At 36.6% G+C, this 24,386-nt stretch overlaps 1 protein-coding gene across 1 annotated transcript in view; it reads left to right on the forward strand.

Moving 5' to 3' along the window:
• Positions 1 to 24,386, forward strand: part of LOC5567067 (UPF0676 protein C1494.01) — a 65,215-nt gene that overhangs the window by 28,704 nt on the left and 12,125 nt on the right. The window contains exon 2 of the mRNA XM_021857123.1: positions 13,166 to 13,281. Coding sequence (XP_021712815.1) covers positions 13,166 to 13,281 — 116 coding nt within the window. The remainder of the gene's footprint in view (positions 1 to 13,165; positions 13,282 to 24,386) is intronic.

Consider the following 24,386-nt stretch of genomic DNA (forward strand, 5'->3'; position numbering starts at 1 on the left):
AAATAAACAACCAGAAAAGGTTTCGAGAAAAAAAGAAAAAAAGTTAGGGATGTTCAAAAATAAAAATTATAAAAATCAAAAACCAGAATTCAAAAATTTGCGAATAACAATAAATAATTGCCCAGAACGTGTTTAGAACGATTTTAGATAACGAAAAATAATATTTAAATCGAAAATAAAAATTTGGGTATTAGAGGGTTAATCAAACCGATTGCTTGTTGCTCAGTGTAAGTTGAATCGAAATAGTCATCAACGTAGTGCTGTTTGACTATTGGACGCAGTACTCCGAAAGTCGATCTTCCAGTTCTTTTGCATTGAAATTCTTAATGAACTGGGCAATTGACGGAGAAGATACCGCACCAACAATCATCGCGATCATCACATGAACTTCGGGAGGGGTTGAACGACTCATGCCACGCCAGAAGAACCGTTGGGAATTCTGATCTTGCTCGCGAATACGCACTTGGTGGAACATCTATTTGATGTCTACCATTAAAGCCACTTTCTTCTGCCTACTTCTCATAAGAACAGTGGTCAAAGATGGAACGAAGTCAGGTCCCTTCAGGGAGAACTCATGCCATTTGGCTTTAGCATCGCATTAGACGTCTCGTTCAACTTCTCTGGTCTTAGCTTCCTCGCGTAAATCTTCGACCTTATACTGTTGCTTGATCAATTCAGTCAACTCCAAATCTTGATTGTTATCACAGAGGAAAACGTGAAACTGATCAGCAACTTGCACTGTCCCGGGTTCAATTTCTCCATGAATTGTCCAACCGAGATGGCAGCGCGTTAGTTGTAATTCTCTCACTGAATACTGCACAGTCTTCAAAGGAACGATCAAACCAGCGTTGTTTGATCCAATTAGCATTTTTGGAGAAGCATTTTGCCAAACGGACAATTTTTTCTCATCAAGAAGACAAAAGTCCTCAGCTTGCTTCTTCTCAAACATGTTAACTGGCTTCTTGCACTCTTCATCCGAATGTACCAGATCGTGATGGTTCACTCAGTACGTCCGAAATTTGATTTCAGCATTCGCTTAATCAGATCGTCGATTCCAGTGGCGCCGTTATCAACATCATCAGTATTCTCGTTTTCGTTCAACCATACTTGAACATGTTGCGTTGAGCCGCAGCTCAATGCACCAGAACACGAACGCAACTCACTAATCTGGATTGCACGTTCACGCTTCTTCCTGAATTCGGCCTTTTTCTGCTCCCTCTTGAGCTCCAAATCTTTCTGGATCTTGAGAGCTTCAAGTCGCTGCTCAGCTTCAGTTCTTCTTCCTCCGAGTTCCAAAGCTTTAATCTGACTCAGGGTTTTACTCACTGATGACACCTTACTTTTATGCGATCGCTTGCTAGCACCACTACTTGACACACAGCTTCTAAACGATTCAGACACTGATTTATTTCTATCATCGCTTATGCTATCATCAACTCTAGAAATACTAACTACTACATTTTTGTAGACGGGGGTTCGTTGCATTGTGGATTTTCTGGCGAAGTTCGGAATTTTGCAATGATAGTCTATAAGGTTCTTAGGGACCGTACCTGCCTTGCACCTTTTCGGTCGCTGCAGGTGCTCTTCCATAAAAACTGAAAAACTGGGTGTTGGTTATCAAAGGACCAAATGTTTCAGGATTCGCTCGCTCGGATTTACCGACAAGGACGGGCTCACTTGGGAAACGGAGAAGGACCAAATGCGACGGGAACGTCTTCTCGGGAGCTCTTCTTGCTTCTGCACAGAGGCTGGCACAGAATCGCTTTGATAGTTTCGCTCACCTGCAAATGGTCGGAAACAATCCGACGGAACACTTCTTCCTTTTTCTTCGGGAAATCTCTGCAATGGAGAATGAAATTACTATTTGAACGGTTTATAATAAGAAGGTTTTCGCTTTATTAAACTGATCTAACACGCGGTTTGACAAGTAATACTTATTTTCTGTCTTTCTTTTGCATGACCTACTGCTCTCCAACAATAGATGACGATCTTAAACTCTTGATCCGTCTAAACAACGTGGAAAGAATGCAATGTCAATCATGTCGCGATCAAAATTTTAAATTATCTTCAGAAAGAAATGAAAAAATGTTTTTCTGAATTGAAAAACAACCATTTTGAAAAAAATCTATATTAGATGCTGGCTTTGAACAATTCTGGAAACTATCTTAAATTACGAATAGGCCTCAAAAAGCATCAACAGTATAGTAATAAGCAACAACATATTACACAGCGTAACAAAAATAATATTTTTGCGTGTCTCAAGGATCAAATTATATGTATCCACTAGATTTTGGGTCGCTGAACCTGATGCCATTCTCAGAAATGTTCCAGCATGTCACAATTTTTAGCTACAGGTCGCCAGAGTTGATGTTTACATTGAATTGACGTATCATTATAGAACCGGTAAAAATCAGGACAAAACCCTTTTCAAATTACTTTCATATCGATGTCCGGGTGTTGCGACTAATATTCTCAGAAGAAGAAAATTCAGCGCAGCCCTCAGAAAATGATTTCGAAGCGCCACTAGGTGAGGCGCGTCGCGAGTGAGTTGTTGGTTTGGTGGTAATGCGACAATACATTTTCGAATCATCTGTCCAAAAGGTTGTCGATGGAAAGTAAGTATAGCGTTACATCAGTTTGTCTGTGGTAGAATCTTCATACCGTGCTTCAACGCTCGTTTCGTATCAATTGACGGCTATGGGAGAGAAAATCACGCTTCAAGCATGTGCTCGCGGAGTCACTTCGATGATCTCACGAATCTCATTGACGCCATGCGTGAATCACACCTATAGGTGGCATTTGCCAATTAGTGATGTCAAATCACCGTCTCCGTAATTGATAGAGTGTGTCAAATTAAGTTTACATTACCGATGTGATAATGGAGTCGTCCTCTTCATCTTCAGAAATCGCGTAGACAATTTTTTCAGTCTATCACACACGTTTCGACACGTAGACTAACGCGCTGAATCTATGGACCGATGCACGAGTTCACTATTTTGACGTTTGAGCGGTGCCGACTTCATTCGTTGCCATGGTAACATAAATAACACGGCACCGCTAAAACGTCAAAGAATGAACGCGTGCATTGGTCCATAGAATTTCTTCTGAAGGCGGGGCCTAAATTGCCGTAAAGGTAAACGCGCAGCCATTCAGCAAGACCACGCTGGGTTCGAATACCAACAGTCGAGGATCTTTTGAGAATGGAAATTTTCTCGACTTCCCAGGGCATAGCGTACCTCAGTGTTTGCCAAACGATATACGTATGTAAAAATGGTCAATTTGCAAAGAAAGCTCTCAGTTGATAACTGTGGAAGTGTTAAAAAAACTAAGCTGAGAAGCAAAAAGATTGTTGTATTAGATATTATGCATCCAAACTGAGACTAGTAAAATTGAAAACAATGTACACTTATGGCGTTTTCGTTTATTGCTGGGGCGAACCTAGGTTCGCCCTGGATCCGCTCTAACAGCTGTCAAAACGTTTTTTTATTGGGTCGGGTCGAACCCGGATCCGCCCCAGGTTCGACCCAAACACAACGAGGTTCGCTCTGCCGATTTTTTGCGATCCAACCTGAGCGGGGTTCAACTGTCAAAAATTGATTGTTTACATTTTTATAATTATGAAAATCAACGATTAAAGCAAAATTTTAATAACAGGAGATGTTTACGAATGCATTCGGAAATATTTATTGCATCAATATTGAGACATTTTTTTACGATTTTGCACTCAGAGAAGCGAAATTTCATGAAACTGTGTGGCTGACAGTTCGAATTAGGGTTTTGGTACCGGGAGTACCAGTACCGAAAGTACCGGTAATACCGACCATTTTTTGGTACCGAAATACCGGTACTGGAAAGCACTTAGTACCGGTATTTTCGGTACTGATGAAAAATCTGTAATAATCGTTTGAATAAATTTCTTCACAATAAATGATACGTAAGTTTCGTTAAGAACGTTACTGGTAAATTTCTCCGGTCAATCAACGAACGTATTACATAAAGGTTTATCTTATTATCATATTTTTAGCAAGGGGATGGTTTATCTCCATAAATAAAAACATTAGAAGCACGCTCATTTTTTGCATCTTGTTTTCGTTTGTTTTTGAAAATTAAAAAAAAATGAGTGTGATGTTATTGAACGGAAATTATTCAGCAGATCCTATGATTACCAACAGGATTATCGAATTTAATTAACTCATTACGCGTGGTAAAGATGGACAAATTATGGGTGAAATTATGAAAAAAATCCACGTGCTCGGCTGGGACGTGAACCCAGGACTCTTGTATGCTAGACGACTCTTCCACAATACAGTTGTTGTGGAAGCGATGTAGGTACGATAGGCAAACAGTTTCAACACTAAATAAATCGCACTCGCTCGCTCCGCGTGTGTAGGAACATGAGATGGATGGATATTGTTTATGAAAGGGGTCCGCGTGGTCTGTAGGGATTTGAATTCTAAACTTGTAACCAACTCAGTTATTGGGTCACCAAGTGGCTCGGTAGCTTAGTTGGTAAAGCGCTCGTCTAGCATACAAGAGTCCTGGGTTCAAGTCCCAGCCGAGCACGTGGATTTTTTTTTTCATAATTTCACCCATAATTTGTCCATCTTTACCACGCGTAATGAGTTAATTAATTTAATAACCATGCGGATTGGATTACCGAACAGCTCAATATAAGTGTCAGTTTATATTAGAGTGTACTGCCTCTCTGTAGTAGTCATGTCGTCACTTGAGTGAGAACGACACGTTGATAGCCTTCCCACATCTTTACTCTTCCACAATACAGTTGTTGTGGAAGCGATGTAGGTACGATAGGCAAACAGTTTCAACACTAAATAAATCGCACTCGCTCGCTCCGCGTGTGTAGGAACATAAGATGTATGGATATTGTTTATGAAAGGGGTCCGCGTGGTCTGTAGGGATTTGAATTCTAAACTTGTAACCAACTCAGTTATTGGGTCACCAAGTGGCTCGGTAGCTTAGTTGGTAAAGCGCTCGTCTAGCATACAAGAGCCCTGGGTTCAAGTCCCAGCCGAGCACGTGGATTTTTTTTTCATAATTTCACCCATAATTTGTCCATCTTTACCACGCGTAATGAGTTAATTAATTTAATAACCATGCGGATTGGATTACCGAACAGCTCAATATAAGTGTCAGGATTATCGAATTATCGGATACAAATGAAGCTGCCGATGAAAAATATCATGCTTTCTAGACAACTAGGCACATAGGTTACAGAACATTCAAGATAAAGCATTTGAAGGTGCTTAAATTATAGGACGAAGATTGATAGAAATTGTTCAGAATAATTCGTGTATCAAGAGTCTGTCCAAAGCGAAATATTTTTTTGACACTTCACGATGCATGTGCAAAAGTCAATAAATTATTGATTTTTAACGATTTTCCGCACCACAAACAAAATTTCACAATACATTCGCACCTTTTTCGAATTTCCTATGAAACGGTCCACTGTGGATGGTAAAAAGACAAATTTGAATGAATGTGTTTCAACACGTTAGACAAAACTTGAATTTCAACGTATATTTTTGAGTATTTCATGAGTTATAAAGTTTCAACTGGTTACTCATTAATATTTTAAGATCATATTTTTTTAGTGTTATTATGTATAAAAATGAAGCATAAGCTTTAGCAAACCTGTGTTTATTGACGAATTTTGAAAAATTGCAAATTTTTTTTCCAATTCTGTATGCTTTATATTTATTTCAAAAAAAAAAAGTCCTCCAATACCGGTATTTTACCGGTACTACCGGTACTGAGAGTTACAGTACCGTAGAACCGGTACTCGTCAAAATTGGTCGGTACTAGGAACCCTAGTTCGAATGTAGGTATGACACATTCGATTTGACTCGAACCTGGATCCGTTTTCGTTCGTTTATTGCAAGTCGGGTCAGCTCTGACCCCAGGTTTAAAACCGAAAACGCCATTACACATGCCGCTGATGAATCGTTTTCTTCGAAATAATGACTCCTCATTGTTGGGAAGGAAGTGCATCAAACCACAATGACAAATATTCCTGGAAGAAATCTATTATGCACTGCTGATCTATATTGGCCTGATAAACTAGGGCAAATATTACACTGCAGAGGTGCTAAATTCCCTACCGGTTTACTAACATTTCCGGACGTCATGGTGAAGCTCGATAACTAACTTAGATAACCGTTCGTTCGGTTCGAAAACGGTATTGACCTTACCACCATTCGCGCGGGTAGGTAATTGAATGTGCGTACAACTGAATAAATGCAACAGTAGTAGCGAGCAGCACTTCGTTACGCCCGCTACAAGTAGACATAGCGACATGGGCGTAGCCAGAATTTACATCTCAGTGCACTCACGAATTTTATACAGAAACTCTCATTATTGAGCGACCAATTCAGCTTTGCTATTGACACGGGATATGAGGATTTCCTAAAGATTCTCCATGAATTCTCTAAGACAGATTCCTTCATCTTTTCTTCCAGGACTAACTCTCGAATTTCTAAAGGCATCCCACAAACAGGTTTTTGAAGCATTGATCTAAGTAAACCGACTGATAAAAGATATTTGTTTCGCGATTCCTGAAGAGGTTTATTCAGGATTTGTTTTTAGATTTCCCTCCAGGTACTTTACAATTTCCAAGAAGTTCTTCCAGAAACTCTTCAATGTATTCTTGCAAATGTTTTGCGAATGCTTTTGACAATTAATGAAGGCACATTGAACCTCAAAGACACAACTACACCTAAAATAATGACTCTGGCTAAATAATTAATAGTAACCTATGGTAATCATGAAAAATGCATTTGCTTAGATTGGCTTCATCCAATTAAACCGATGAAACTTATAATTGCAACAATTAAATGCGATTTTCGAAGATGGAAAGATAATATACATAATATGCGATAATCAAATGTTCTTACTAACTCATAGAAAGCAAAACGTTCAAACTTTTTTCTGCTTTAGTAAATGGAAAAGGTTGGAAAAAAATACGCAAAAAAAATGAACCTTTGAGTAACTATTAATGGAATTCGTTGAAGAATTTTGAGAATCATATGGATAGGCATACATTGCGAGTTTTTAAAATTTTTGGTTCGATTTTTGGGGGGCAACTCCAGAATATCTAAATAATTTCTAGGAAGATCTTTGGCAGAAATCTGATTTTAAGTTGGACTCTAAGAAACATCTACAAATTGTATAATGACACAACTTCATATAAATATAAGAATGCTGAAGACTGTTATTGAAAAATTTAATTAATATACAGTTAACTCTCCCTTACTCGATATTCCGTATCTCGATATCGAGTTAGAGAACCATAGTAAAAGTTGGTTTTCATGGCTAACTCGATGGTCCCTTGGAACGCAGTTGCACTGTTTTTGTGTTCTGTAACTCGATACCTCCCTAACTCGATGGTCCCTTCAATATCGAGTAAGGGAGAGATGACTGTAATAACATTTTACAAAAAAATGCCCTTCATACGGCTACACCAATGCTTCTTTGTAGTACGTGCTGTGGGGACTGTGGGGCTAAGTCGAGTAATCTAGACAAACACTTGACGGTGGCTTCTGTCGTCTGTAAGCGATATGCGTATATCTCACATACTCTATTTTTCAAGGAATTAATTCGGCATCTTCGAGGGGCATTTTATTATTATTATCTTTATTAAGGAGATTTTCAGCCCTATGGCTGGTTCATCTTCGCAGAGGGGCATTTGCCATCTCTTTCCCATACACTGCTTATATTATGGTTAGCAAATCCCCAATAATATATCATCCATCCCGTATCTCTGACGCGCCTTATTTCCGTAGCAACAGCATGAGCTTCGCTTCGGCTACCACTACAGCTGATACCTAGCTACGTATTTAGCTACTTCTTGCTGCCAACCGACAACGACTCGGCATGGCACGAATCGGAATCGCTCGCAACAAGTGGCAACTTCGCTTTGATTGGGGAAATTTCGTTTGGGGAAAGGGAAAAAGGAAGCGCTACCGAAGCTACTGTAAGCCGAAAGGCACGATGATGCATGCAAATTTCGTGTTTGCGGTTTGAGGATTTCGTAGACGTGAAGCTGTGTAATACCGGGGTGATTTACCGGCTACATCTGGGACAGTGATTCTCACACTTTGTTGTGCGGGATCAGGATCTCTTCGTACTCTTGACTATGAATACAATGAATGTTGCTTTTTGAGGTCAAGATAAATCGAAGCCTCACCTCACATTTTCAAGAGCACACATCTAGAGAACCAAACAGCGGTTTTAGCCGAATCGCTGGGGGAGGTCAATCGATCAAGTTTTCAGCTCAAATTAGCAAGCCTTTCAAACTCTCACATGAACATCTCAGCAAAACAATATTGCGTTTGCATCATACCGAAGCATAAACGGCCTTTTAAGTGAAATTTCATACCAGCAAATGTATCAGACATTAGAAATGGCTAATCTTGTGTTTAGATTTATCAGCACATTTGGAAAATTTGCTCCGCTGACTGAGTTTATTAAATAACAGTTTATTTTAAATACAATACTTTTCACTTTTTCAGCCATAAAAACGACGGGCTGCATTTAACGTTTCGTGACAGCGGAATCTGGGCTGCATATGACGATGATATTTTTTTTTCTTCGCGAATCTCTCTCAGGTTGTTAGCTACTACACTAAAGTAGAACTTGACAGCGGAGATCTTCCACCGTTTTACAAGATCATTGGCACGAGACTTTTCGCGCGACGTTCAATATTGCTATTATCGAATTAAAGAACAATAAGAATCGAATAGATTCCACATATTGATGATTGCAATAAGTTTTAGAATGAGCCGCATTAATAACACCCGTTGGGAATCACTTATGAATAGTAATAACAGTTAGCGCCAATTTTCAAGCGACGATGACGGCAAGATGCTCAGTTGATACAGACAACGACTGCTAGACCATAGGTTCCCAAACTTTTCGAGTACACGACCCACCTAACACAAAACAAATTTTTCGCGACCCACTGCGGAAAAATGAAGATAAAAATAGTTTGGTACTGAAAACATTTGATGCCATTCGTTACTTCGCGAGGGATAAGATTCGAATAAAAGTTATAATAGATAAACTCCGCTTACAATTAATTTGATATTCATGTTTTTCAACACTTACTGTAAGTGTAACAGGTCTTCAATTTTCGTTCAACTCAATGATTTTTTTTGCCATAAGATTGACATTTTTTCAAATACCTAATGAACTTTGGAGAAGAATCTTCAGTACAAAAAATCGGCTTATCGTGATGGCCAAAATTGAAATCAATCAACTTATCCTGAACGTAACTTCACGACACTAGTTAGTTCTTTACAAACTTGTATTTTCTGTCAATGATATTACAACTTTTGTGATGTATTAATTGATTTTTTCTCAGAATTCTCACACACGCTCAAAAAAGCGTTCTGGAAAACGTGAACTGTCAAAAATACACCATGAACTACCATCATTGGTCACAGATACATGATCTAGTTCACGGTGTATTTTTGCTTGTTGACGAGTTCACGTCTGTTGTTCACGGATACGAGAACGGATTTTTTCTGTGTACAGTGAGTCACAGTGAAAATCGTCTACCTTGAACATTACCAGAAAAGTAATTCGTACTATTCATGTATAGAACAAGAATTCAAATTAAATGGCTCGTTACGTTAGTTCGGCAAGGGTCTTGATAATTGTATGCAATTCAAGTCCTTGAATATTAGAATAATAAATTAAACTTTAAATTTGTAAAAATAATCAATAATAAGGTCACAGTGAAAATCGTCCACCTTGCCGTTATGCATGATTTTTGGGATTATTATATAAAGTTTTCATTCATATAATTTCTTTAACTCGCGCACACACATACTTTCAAGCACGATCTGCTATGCAAGAATAAGAAAGGTTTAGTTTTTTAGAGTATTTCCATTAAAATGGGACGAAAAAAACAGACATCGTCAAATATAAGAAAACTTGTGATAAAACTACACAAAAATGGCAAAAATCAACTGAAAATCACCAAATTTGTTAGAAAAGGGTGTACTACCGTATAGAGTATAATAAATCGCTACAAAATTAACCATTGAAGTAAAATCAAACCCAAAACATCGTTGAAAAAAATTATCAATGGAGCGGTTTAGCGTTAGCTTCTTCGCCAGGTTGATGCTGACCCCAAGATAATTGCACCGAAACTCGCACTTGAAGCAAATAAGTATCTCAGGAAGCAGGTATCTCAGAAAAAGTATCTAATAAAGCCAGAAACTATGCGTAGAGTGCTTCGAAAACATAACGTTTCATGGCCGAGTTGCAAGTCGGAAGACGTTTATATCACCGAAGTACGTGAAATGTCGTATGGAGTTTACAGAAACACACGTTGGAAAGGATTTCAATTTCTGGAAGCATTTACTATTCACAGATGAGAGCAAGTTCAATATTTTTGGATCTGACGGCAGGGTTATAGTTTGCCGGAAACCGAATGAAGACCTGAAAATGAAAAATCTTTGTGAAACTGCTAAGCATGGTAGTAGATCCGTGATAGTTTGAGGCTTCATGCCAGCATCTGATGTTAATAACTGGCACTTTATCGACGGGATCATGGTTCAATACGTCTATCTTGATTCATTGAAGAAGAATCGAAAGCCTAGCCTAAAAAATGGCTTTTAATTTACCTATCTACCTTATCTCAAAAAAAAAAAGAAATGGGCATTACATCTACCAGGATAAACATCTGCAACATACAGCGGCAAAACCGAAAGCTTGGTTAAAAAATTCCTATCAATCATCAATCTGCCGAGACAATCTACAAATCTCGTCATTATCGAGAACTTGTAGCATCTGTTGGATGTTTAAATCAGGAAACATCAAATAACGAGCAGATATACTTTGAAAAGTGCGCTTACTATTGAGTGGATTAAGATCGCTAAAACTTAAACTGAGAAACTTGTGCGATCTATGCCAAATCGTCTCAGGAAAGTTTAAAAGAGCGAAGGCTTACCTACTCGATACTAATTTATGGGTTGACACCTGAAATAATGACAATTCTTTTAGATCAACTATAAATTGATATCGGTGGACGATTTTCACTGTGACTTATATTTGAGGTTTAAATTTACTATATTATTTTTTGATTCTATTTTGTTTGTAATATTTATAAAAACAGTGCCACAATTAAGTAATGGAAATATGCAAATAATTGTATGGATTAGAAAACCACACCTTTTTCATATATAATAATAACAGAACTTTAAAAAGGAAAATATGAGGGTGGACGATTTTCACTGTGACTCACTGTTTCTCGAAGGTTTAGCTGCATTTTTTAAATAATTCATCATTTATTTGCAATGATTTCCAAATGCTATAAACATGATTGGTTTTGATATTGTCAGTTCAGACATAAGCAAGAATGATCACAAACTTCGCTCAACTACTTCACACGACCAAAACGTCACTGGTCATATTAGTGCTCGAGCGAAACAGGTTATTTCAATGCGTCGCTGGAGTACTAAACTACAAAGCGCCTAACAGTCCAGCGACGCAAAAGTTGAACAACGTTGCAGCGATTACTCGGATGCACAATATCTGGTGATCATATTGCTAACAGTCCATTTCTTTTAAATGAACTTTTGAAAACATAAATTCAAATGATCCAGCTATAAATCACCCAAAATAAACTGAACAATTTGAAAGTTTTGATCAATATATCAATTGACATAAAACCTGAAATTAATCAATTATTTCTATCATTTTTTTTTGTTTTTTTTTTGTTGACTTTAACAAACAGAGTTACTTTAACTAACAGAGGTCAAGTAAATAATGGATCTCTTTATTTGTCCCCATCAGTATTTTCAACTTTTTGAAGGAGTAGATCACATAAAAAAAAATTAATATTAGCATTAGCCTAGAGAACAATTGGATGCTGAAAATCGTAAAAATATACAATACTGACGAAAATTAGTGAAAATCGTAAAAATATACAATACTGACGAAAATTAGTGAACACTAAAATTTTCTCGCGACCCACCATAGACCATCTCACGACCCCCCTGTGGGTCGCGACCCACAGTTTGGGAAACTATGTGCTAGACTATAGGATGTGAAGGCGATAATGGTGGACGTAGTTCACTACCATGGACTGACTACTCATGACGACACATCGTAACTTCCCGAGGTCGCCTCGCGCTGTAGACAATATTAGTTACAGTTGATGAGTGTGGTATAGATTACGTTCTGTAAACCACAAACCATGCGGTACCGGCACCTACATGCTTACTTACGTACAATACAGTGTGAGTCGATCACACAGTGGACCAGATTTGGAAGTTCATGGTAGAAGTTATGCATTTTGAATAATGCAACAAAAATAGTAATTTTTGTTTATGAATAGTGTTGTAGGTATAACATTTTTTAGAAATACAGACCCTAGTTTTGAGCAAAGTCACATTTTGTTTTTGATTTTAATAAAACAAAATTGCTGTTTTTCATAATTTTAAATCTCTGAACTTTTACAAAAAAAAAAAAAATAGGCGAACTAAGACAAGAGATTCTCCTCTTACCGATTTTGTAAATTTTAAAGAGTATTTCTACATTTGAATCATATAAAGAAGCTATAATTTTATTATTTGACATCCTTGCAATAATAATTATCAATTTGATAAGATTAATGATAGATGAACTTAAAACTGTTTTTTTTTTGTTGAAGATTTATTTTGCACGGGTTTTAATGAAGATAAAAAAAAAGTTTTAAAGAAAAAATTACGGATTTTTGGACAGGTGAACGTATTTAAGAATTTTTTTTCTTTTCAAATTCCCATACGTTTTCTTGACTATATTTCATATGAATTTTTGATATTGCATATGAATTTTTGATCTAGTATTTCAACTTAAACACATGTTTGAAAATTGAGTTTTGCAATTTTTTTAAAATCTGGAACTCTGTATGTGGTTTTCTAGTGGTTTGATTCAACAAGGGCGGTTGTTACTCAAATCATAATTTAGATTGTTTAGAAAATTTTAGCTACAATCCCGCAATCGCTCGTTGCCAGTTGATACGTAGGTCTATTTTTACATGTATGTTCAATTCGAGGCGGGCGGGAGGAAAGATCAACCAATCCGTTTGATTCGCGTGATGCTTGGTAATCGATTGGCGCTAATGGGAGATTTGTTTTTATTTTTACTTTCCGAACAGGCACAGAGGAATGTCCCATCCGGTCGGTCGTTAATCGAGTCGGTTCACAGCTGGTTCGCGCCCTTACAGAGAAAGGAGTAGCCCTTCTAGTCAACCATGGCATTGCGGAGGATAAGGTGAGTTTGGGCAGTCACTACAGTTATCTTTTTATGATTTGAGTCAGAAAAAATAAATAAAATAACCCACCGTCGGTCGCCCTAGTGTACTGAGTACACGCACTTTGCGAAAAGTCGAACTACACGTTGAAAATCCCTTTAAATTGATCCGGGTGTTGGTCCTATTCCAAGATCTACTCTTCTTCTTGCTTGTAGAGAATCGTAGAGCATCGTGTACTGAGTACACGCGGAGCAATTTTGATAGTAAATCCAAAGCTAGGCAAGATAGAATATGGATGTCTTCGGCAAATTTCTTCAGTTCAATGGTACCAATTGGTCAGTGGACAAAAAACACTTAGGAACCTCATCCTCATCTTCCTGTGGCCATCGGATTATGCCCCGGGGGAACCGACGAAGTGGATATTTCGCAATGCAACATCTCGAACACAAATATTTCAGGATCTAGATTTTTTGGCACGATAGTGTCTTCGGCAAAGTTGTTCAGTAGGTCAAGGGCTAACATGTGATAGGCTGCTTGTTTCGAAATTCTGCCACCAGATGGTGCTAGTGAGCATTTAATTTTTCAAAGACCGATATCTCAAGATCCTGATTACCTAGAAAGATGATGTCTTCGACAAAGTTGTTTAGTAGGTCAAGGACTAACATATGATTAGCTACCTAACAAGAAAAACTGCCACAAGATGGCGCTAGTGAGCATGCAATATTTTAATCACGAATATCTCAGGATCCCGATGACTACAAATGCATCTGATAGTCATAAATTAGCTGACATTTGTGAAAATTTTATTTTTTTCGCTCAGTCTAACTGTTAGCTGTTGGGTGTGACGATAAAAATGTTTATTTAAACTTGTTTAGTATTGTTTTTACGCAAAAGTTTGGAACAACATTTTGATTCAAAATCCGAACACTGTGTTTATTCTGTCTCGTATTCCGAACACCTTGATTCAAATTCCGAACAGCACGAATAAACCGTATTCAAATCGATAATTTCGCAAATAAATTTATCTGAGCTAGTTTTACTGACCTTGTACTAGATAATCATCACTACTCCCGAGGTATAAAATATATTTTAGGACGTTTAAATTGATTTGCAAATGACTGCCATTACCAGGTTATTTGGTGACATATTTCAGCGAAACATTTCAACCAAATCGCCATACAAAAACCGAGTGTTCGGAATATGAGTCTGTTGGGAATTTGAGACAAATCGGTAGATGTAGATCACCTTCTTTTGGCGCGCGAGAAAAAGCGACGGAACTAAAATAACTACGATGAGCTTAAATGTCTTAATTTGTTCTACAACATGTCTAAAGCTCTTGAGTGCGTGATTCAAAATAAGCAAGATATAGTTTATGTTTCAAACATATTCTCTTCTAACGCGATGATTAGGAAATAAATGTTGAATTCAGAAATCTTGAATTTCATTGTCTAGTTGTAGTACGCATTATAAATTTCGATTTACAGTTGAAGTAAACATTATTATAATAGTGGATGAAAAACACGTATAAATTTTTTAGAAAACTATTTTTGTCAAGCATAATTTAAGAACGCCCGAAGAAAATTTGGATTAAATTCCATGCACAGGAATAGTGAATGACATCATCGCGGAAATGAGACGAAAATGGGCGTTTTTTATTTCAGCTATACATTTCAACCAAATCGCCATACAAAAACCATAGCATAATTCGTTTGAGAATCATTTGAAGGAGGGCTATGTGATTTCAAAAGTTATAGTTTATATGTTAGGTAAGGTGGGTGGAAAAGGTTAGAGAGGGTCTCTAAAAAAATAACTTAATTTTCGAGTCTAGTACATGACTCTGATAACGGCCTTATAGTGGAGGACGAATTCCGCGTATCTATCAAAGGACACAAACTCTAATGGATGTAAATGGTACAGTTCTAAATTCGGTTTTCATTCATTTATACGTATTCCACTAAACAATTCGAAGGTTTATTATTATTTTCAATTTTGATTTTTAATCCATACATTATTTTTGAGAAAAAAATCTTATATAACTTTTGACGATATGCACAAACATAGCAAAACCAAGACGGTTTGGTTAAGATACCGGGTACCCCCGTTGGTTTGACCACATTTAATCTGAACACTTTTTAATTTGTACCCCGCTAATTTGCACATCGTTCAGATTAAAAATGGTTCAAACGCAGGGATTGAATCCTGAGAAAATTGAGAGAATCGCTCACGTATCGCTCTCTGTAACTATCATAAGGGGCCGTCCATAAATGACGTAGCATTTTTTCACAGATTTTTTACACCCCCCTCCCCCCTCGTAGCATTTCGTCACAAATGCTGGCACTCCCCCCTGGAAAATACGTAGCATATCGAGCAACCCCCCCCCCCCCCCACCTATATTTTTTTCCTTAGTGACTGGGTTGAAACAAAAAAATGGAATTGAGAAGTTCTATACAAAGTTTGATATTGATTACTGACTGAAATGAAGGGATAATCTATTCTAACAGTTTGATATACAGTAGCGCTCAAAAGTAATTTGGAATAGTTTTAAATAAACATTTTCCTTGGTTTTGATTTCCAGTTTCTTAAAGACTAAATTATATTACTATTGCTGTTCTTACCATAAAAAACAAGTTTACTATAAAAATTGTGAAAAACATTGATTGAATTGATGAAGCTCGTTACTGTCAAGTTAGGGTCCATTATATTTTATAATAAATTGAACAAAAATTTCGTTATATTAGAGGATTGTTTTTTTTTAATTATTCGTTGTAAGGAAATATCAAATTTCAAATCATTTTAGCAAACAGTGTACATAAAAGATTGAACTTGAAATATTTGGAATGTTTAGAAAATTTTAGCGAATATTATACAAATACAATAATCTCTATTAATATTTCAGTTGATTTTCCTTATCGTTTTCATACTGAATTAATCTTACAAATTACTGAGTTCTTAACAAAATTTAATGATAAGGCAATTTTATTAACACTCGAATCTATTATCCCCATTAATATTCAGGCTATTCCATCAAGAGCATTGATATATCAAAACAAATGATGAGTTGATTGGATGGAGATCTCCTGCAACATTGAAGGCATAATTCACGGAATAAATATCTTGCTTTAAATGTAATATTTGCCAAGAAGAGCATATATTATTTTCTTGAAGAAATAAAGCCCCAACAGAAAATATGGATAAAACTAAAACGGCTAACTTTATGTCATGTTAACAAATGGCAAAAAAAAATGTACTCCAAGTAGTTGGAGCATTGATTTTTAATCAATTCAATAAACTTATTTCGTTTATTTATAATTTTATTAATTTGGACACGAATATAATATAATATTCACCTAATTATTTAAAGCTTAAAAACATCTGTTTGATTGCATTTATCAAGAAAATCTGAAGTTTCATAGATATTTTTTCAATCTTGTCATATGAATGTTTTGAAGCTTAATCATAATTTTATAACCCAAGTTTATAAGTAAAAAAAAGAAGTGTCATAAAAAATAATTGTATGCAATTTTTCTCAGCGCCTTCCTTTTTACGGACTTGATTGAAAATGCTACGTCCACTAGCTAGGACCCCTACCTCCCCCTCGTTATACTTCGTCACAAATTCGCGAAGACCCCCCTCCCCCCTAAAAAGCTACGTCATTTATGGACGATCCCTAATATGCTGCACATTATGAGAGACTGTTTATCGTATACTGCTACAACTTTGATCAGATTGGGGGGAAAGTAGTGTATTATAAAACCCCTCTAAACATGCTCCAAGCCTGGGGGACACTATTGCTATTGGAAGTTCGTGGATTGTTTATCGTGCCAGTAAAGAAAAACACCTATCCCCAACGGTAAACAAGCGAGTAAAATGGGTTTTATCATCGCTCTTTCTTTGGGGCTCTCGCTCGCTGCTTCCATTTATCAGAATTGTTACACCTTGCGATACAATGACGAGCGTGGACCGAAACAGATAGGATGTTTTTCTTTGCTTACTTTGATCGTGCTTCATACACAAATGAGAGCGAATTCTGCAAAGCCTGTTCAAACGTCATTCAGCTCATGGAACGGAGTAAAATGAAATGGAACGCTGTGGAACGGAACGCAGAATCAAAACAAAACAGTGAAAGAGGTGACCAGAAACACGTTTCTAGGGTGACTAGATGTTCAAATTAAAAATGAACCCCGAAGGTTTGCATGAGGTATCGTTCAAATTAACGGGGGTGCACGGTAATTAGTTTTCAAGTTATTCACACTCCCGTGTAAAAGTTTGGTTTCACCTCCTCAAAAACATACAAAAGTGTTCTGTCCATATCTCTGTGATTACACGTCCAATTGAAACTCTTTAAGCCGCATTCGAAAGGCAAAGAGTTATTCTTTCTTCGTATGTTTTTTTACAAAAAGATTTTACGAATTTTTTAAACTAAATTTTTACTTAAAGTTGTTACATTTTTAAAAAAACACACTGAAAAATCATATCTAATTTCCTCAGCATTGGGTCGACCAAAGTTTTGAATCAAAGTGTCATTAGAATCGTAATCTTATATTCTTTGGAGAGTCCCTGCGAAATTTTGGCGGAAAAATCTGGAAAGTATTCAAAATCAATGAAACAGTCAGTTAAGTCATCGTGCAAAAGTTTGGGTTCACCTGAGCCGCACGCATATCATTTTTGTCAATATATCTGCCATTTTTCAACCGATTTTAATACTTGTTTTTAATTATGAATCGTGGTTTACGGCTAACCAGCCGAGTGGAAGTTTAACAACTACCGAAAAGCTAAGCATTACATATAATTTGCAATTGGATTAGATGGACAAATTGAAGTGAAGATTTGCGAAAAAGTTACACGTCTTCTCAGTGAGAATCGAACTCACGACTCCCCGATCTCTAGTTGGGGCGCGTTTTTTCGAATTCAGGTTAACTTCTGCGTCCATGAGTCCTCTCATGGCGTAGTGGTAACGCGCCCCAACTAGAGATCGGGGAATCGTGAGTTCGATTCTCACTGAGAAGACGTGTACCTTTTTCGCAAATCTTCACTTCAATTTGTCCATCTAATCCAATTGCAAATTATATGTAATGTTTAGCTTTTCGATTTTAATAGTTTAAAGCTTTTTTGAGCGCAAAAAATGGTGCGTGCATGATTGGTTTGAGATTTCACAGATTTAAGTAAGTTCAGGTGAACCCAAACTTTTGCACGATACACCGCAATCCAGGGTAACATTGATCTTTTTTTTTTTTTGAGTATTTCTTATTTTTTTTCAATTTCACAATACATAGGTTACAATTTTTATATTTTTTAAAGAAGTATTGGTATCCACCGCTCCTAACTATATACTTTATTTTTTATTTCGAAATATTTAAACATGTTTGAATAATTGTTTTAAGTGATTTTTTGATTCAGCTGATATGGGGTAACATTGATCACCCAAGTAAACAATGTTCGGTAATATTGAGAATGTCGTTAGTTACTAAAACCATGGTCCCTGAAGCCGAATACGAACACCAAACTCTTACAAGTCATATACTTTTTGAGTTATTTCAAAATTAAAAACACCTTGAATACGCGGAATACGCCTAAAAGTAAGCAATTTCCTAAGGGAATTTTACATACTAATTACAAAAATTAGTATATGTTGCCTAATTTTTCAAACTTATAAAAGATTTAATAACGGAATCGTTTTCGTTGATGCCATATTTAGTACCAACCGCATTTTTCTTGATCACATCGTCTGCAGAACTCATGTGAGACATGAATTTTCGGTAGTGTCAGTGAAAATGATAGAAATCATTGTTTCAAAAAGTTGACAAATTTACGAATGAACTAAACGCCATTTCAGCAAAAACCTTAATTTTCATTAGCTCATGAATATAAGAAATAGAGCCACCATTCATGATTCGAAAATGTTTCATCAATAAATCTTTATTTAAACTTTTAACGAGATGAGTCATTCCGATCAATGTTGCCTCGGATTACGGTATCCAAATTTCGGATAAGGAACAAAATAGCAAATTTTCACGGAATTTGATGATCCACTAGATCTTTTTTTTTTTCATGGAATGGTTGTATGTGGATTCCCCTAAAAAATCATTGGTCCCATCGGAATGCAGCCCAACTATGTAAGCACCACTAATTTTGATCGATAATGGGTGATCAGGTGGCCAATAATCGAAAAAATAACTTGTTCCGATAGGTTTTTCTTGTACATCATTCCATAGTTAACACGTTTATTAAGTTATTTCTAGAATATCAGAGCAAGATCTTTTATATTTTAATTGATACAGTATGTCAAAGTTAGAGATTCTAAAAAAAATGAAGAATTCAGTTCAAACACATTGAATACACTATACTGCATAATCGTAATATTTTACACATATCTTTATACACTGTCCGAAGGCTTATTCAAAAAGCTATCTAAGAAAAATAAAATGAAATAAAAATTCGTACTTTAGGTCGAAAAAATGCGGGGAGTGCACTGAAAAAAATATATTCGATTATACTTTACACACCCTATACTTTTTTGTCTCAAGTTGTCCCAGGCTAAAATTTATTTCCAAGGGTACTTTGAAATGTACACTAAAGGATCGTGAAGAATTTAGCTGCACAAATTTGCACTTTTTCAATTTAGGGCTTTTTGAATTTTTCCAACATTTTTAACCATTTTCTATTAAAAACAGCTAAAAACGGATTCAGAGAATATATGAATATCGCTAAACCATTCATATCATTATTTCTATGTAAGTTCTAACATTTATGATGGTTTTCACAACGTTAATAGCATAAATGGCTTATATGCATCATTAGTAACAAAACTTATTATTTCGCTATAGGCCCTATTCAAAAGTTAGTCTCGAAAACTTGTTTATGAAAATAAAACACAAATTTGTATCACTAAACTCATAAATACGACATGAGATGGGAAAAATATTTTTGGTTGCCAGTCTGTATGGAAACCGCCCATAGTGTAGTATAGCGAAAACGATCACAATCAAAGGAATCGCCGAATATCGCGCACACATTGATGCGTACAAGTCCTGATTGACGAAAAATTTATCCGCCGTAGTGGAACATTTCAGGTTTGATACGACGAATAATAGCACTTGAGACGAAGTAGATCGAAACCCTACTCCGCATAATGAGTGAAAGTCTTGTATCGTTTGGTTACATGCTTAGAAGAATTATGAACATTTGTATAAGAAGACACAATTCAAGCTTTAAACGACATTTTCTCAATGTCTACTTTTCCATATGGAACAGTTTTACTTTAAGGGGCAGAGTAGACAAGGGACAAATACATGTAATGATCCCGTAACAGGACTATTGCGTTATGTCGCTCTTCAAACAGTAATGTTGCCTGATGTCTATTACACGTATCACGCTTTCAAGTTCACATGCCATTATGTAACAACTGTTCTTAAGAGCCATCAATAGCCCTGCGCTTCCAAAATGATACCAAGCATATGGAACCATGCTAAAACAGTTTAGAAAGCAACGCCTAATTAGCTACGTCTTCTCGAAGGAAACAACAGCTTTTACAGACACAATTTTCGGCAGCTTTTTCTCTTCGGTGGATCCGTGAGCGGATACCTCCCAGTCAATATGCCATCTTGATGTCGTGATGCAACATCGTCATCGTCATCGTCTTTGATAGTCCGTCTAGCTTGAGTCTAGACTCTGGCTGCCGTTTTGTTTTATGCATTCCTGCTAGTGCCATACTCATGAACCGGTAGCTATACCTACTTTTCAACGAAATGCTTGGCTTCCCTTTCGCGCATCGGTACACAGTGTCGGTGAGGAAATTGACGAAAGGTTTCTTTATAGCCAACAAAAAGCTCGTGAGACAGATTCTGAAGCACTTTTACTTGGTTTTAGTGTTATTGGATGTAGTTGTGGCATTCAGTTCGATTGTCATCGATTGTATGCCGTGATTTTTGACAATTCAGTTTGAGTTTTTTCGATGTGACTCAAGGTTTAGGGATAAAAGTTCGAAGACGAAATGTCGAGAAAAACAGAAGGATCGACTTTTTATTAATAATAATATTACCCTTCAAATTCGAAAGCATATAATTCGACCTTCTTTGAAAATAGACATTCCATACGAAATAGCCACAAAAAGTACAAAAGTAGAATCGACCATAAAGCGTTTCAACCTAATTCTAGTCAAAGGCTTATTTGATAATAACAAACAAAAAAATGAAAGGTATACCGGGCTATAGATGGATTGGCATAGAAATTGAGCTTTCTGTATATCAAGGGGTTTGGGCATTTGATTGAACTTTTGTCGAAATCCATGCTGGTCGATTACACGCCCTTTAGACATTTTGGAATGACCCAAATTCTTCGACCTTGCCCTTTCTAACTTTTTTATTTCAACCTTTTGCAATTCTACCGTTCGTTATTCTTTGTCTCCGCCAAATTTCGATGTTAACATAAATGAATCTCTTTCAGTTTGAATTGTGCCGGCTTCCATATGATGGCCAAGCGGTAGGTAATCCATAAGCTCAGACAATATCGTTCGACGCTGGCAAAATATTGATATTTATAATTATTTTCCACAAATCGTGACCGCTTAATAACCGTGCACGTGATAATTATTAACCGATCTTCTGGAAAGTGTGCTCATTCGGCAGCAGCAAACCTCTTGTATATCACGCCGGCCGATGACGGCTTCGACGCATATAGTAGCTACAGGTGTGTTTTTTCGACGGAACGTTATCTTTGACTGAATCACATGCTAATAAAGGATGGGATTAATGGTTGATCCGCGTTAATTTTTTTGCAACCGGCAAAACATCAGTTGTTTTCTTGCTGAATGACGTCTTAGAAACTGTTGTTGCTGCTGATTTGGCACAAATGTGGAATCAAAATGTTTTGCTTTCAGTTAAAATTAATTAAATTTACACACAGCTTAAGAATAGGATTACCTGACTGCTAAGGAAGCTCAGCACGTAAGAGTTGATTTAACGTTTCGGAACCGTCACTCTGTGTTGGTACCGTAATCTTCCCGGATGAAAAATACAATACAAAACAATATAACGTATTTCAACAGTACAATTTGTACAACAATACAGTTACAGTAACATATATTATTTTGAAGATATATTGTATTTACAAAATTGGCAAATTACTGTAAGAAAGTTTCATCCAGAAAGTTTTTTTTTTCTAAAATCCTCCACCTCCAGATGTTTATCGGAAAAGTTCGTACTGGTTGCTCCATCAGGAAGTTCCTCTGGAAGTTCTTCTGGGTAGTTTCTCCGGCAGTTTCTTCTGGTAGTGTATCCATGAGATTCCTCCAAAAGTTCTTAAAGGAAATTCCTTCAGGAAGTTCCTTCGGGAAGTTCTTTCGGTATGTTCCTTCGGAATTGTGATTTCCTTCGGAGTTCCCTGTGAAATTTCTTTCGGAGTTTCCTCTGGACATTTGTTTGGAATTCCTTGGGGGGCGTCCACAAATTACGTAACGCTCTAGGGGGAGAGGGGAGCAGGCTCAAGCGTTACGTCTCATACAAAAATTTGAAATTTTTCATACAAAAAGCGTTACGGACGGAGGGGAGGGGGTCGAAAATTTCCAAATTTTGCGTTACGTAATAAATGGATGCTGCCTTGTGGAATTTTTATCAGAATTTCATTTGGAATTTCCTTCGGAATTTCCTTCGGAATTTCCTTTGGAACTTCCATCAGAATTACCTTCAGATTTTTTTTTTATTTTCTTTGGAGTTTCCTTTGGAATTCTGAATTTGCTGTGCCTTTTTTTTGGAATTGTCTTTGGACATGCCTTTGGAATTTCCTTTGGATTTTCCTTCGGCATTTCCATCGTAATTTCCTTTGGATTTTTTTCAATTTCAGAATTTCCTTCTTCCTTTGGAATTTTCTTCGGCTTTTCTTTTAAGATTTCTTCCGGTATTTTCTTTTAAATTTTTTTTGAAACTTCCATGGGAATTCTTTTTGCCTTTGGAATTTCCTTCGGTTTTTCTTTTGAGATTTCTGTCAGCATTTTCTTTGGAATTTCCTTCTGAATTTATTTCTGATTTTTTTTTTGAATTTCCTTCGGATTATCTTAGGGCTTTGGAATTTCCTTCGTATTTTCTTTTGGGATTTCCTTGCGATTTCGGGATTCAAAATTCATTGTTGTGTTTTTTTTTTCGAAAAATTTGTTAGGACATGCCTTTAAAATTTTCTATGGGATTTTTTTCGGAATTTCCATCGTAATTTTTTTTTGGAATTTCCTTCGGATTTTTGTTTCTACCTTCAGAATTTCCTTCGGAACTTCCTTGTGAATTTCTTTTGGGTTTTCCTTTAGATTTTTTTTGTAATTTTCTTAGGAATCGCCATCGGAATTTTCTTCAGAATTTTCTTTGTAATTTCCTTCGAAGTTAGGAGCTTCTATGATTTCCTTCTGCATTCGGAAATTTCTGTGGATTTTTATTTGGATTTCCCTTCGAAATTTTCTTCGGTATTTCCTTTGACATGTTTTTTGGAAGTTCTTTTGGAAATTTCTTCGGAATTCCCTTTGTATTTTCCTTAGCCATTTCCATCGGAATTTACTCTGGATTTTTTTTCGGAATTTCCTTTGGAACTTTCATAGGAATGTCCTTTAGTACTGCCATCGAAATTTCTTCCAGAATTTTCTTGAAAATTCCTTCGGAATTAAGAATTTTCTTTGGAGTTTTTACGGAATATGCTTTGAAATTTCTCTTTACTTTGGAATATTCTGCAGGGTTTCTTTCGGAATTTTTTTCGAAATTTCCTTCGGCATTTCCATTGAAATTACTTTCGGAATTTTCTTTGGATTTCCCTGTGGAATTTTTTCTTCTTCTTCTTCTTCTTCTTCTTTCTGGCGTTACGTCCCAACTGGGACAAAGCCTGCTTCTCAGCTTAGTGTTCTTATGAGCACTTCCACAGTTATTAACTGAGAGCTTTCTATGCCAATTGACCATTTTTGCATGTGTATATCGTGTGGCAGGTACGAAGATACTCTATGCCCTGGGAAGTCGAGAAAATTTCCAACCCGAAAAGATCCTCGACCGGTGGGATTCGAACCCACGACCCTCAGCTTGGTCTTGCTGAATAGCTGCGCGTTTACCACTACGGCTATCTGGGCCCCTATTGGAATTTATTTCGAAATTTAATTTGG

This window comes from Aedes aegypti, chromosome 1 (genome assembly GCF_002204515.2).
Source record: "Aedes aegypti strain LVP_AGWG chromosome 1, AaegL5.0 Primary Assembly, whole genome shotgun sequence".
NCBI classification, from domain to species: domain Eukaryota; kingdom Metazoa; phylum Arthropoda; class Insecta; order Diptera; family Culicidae; genus Aedes; species Aedes aegypti.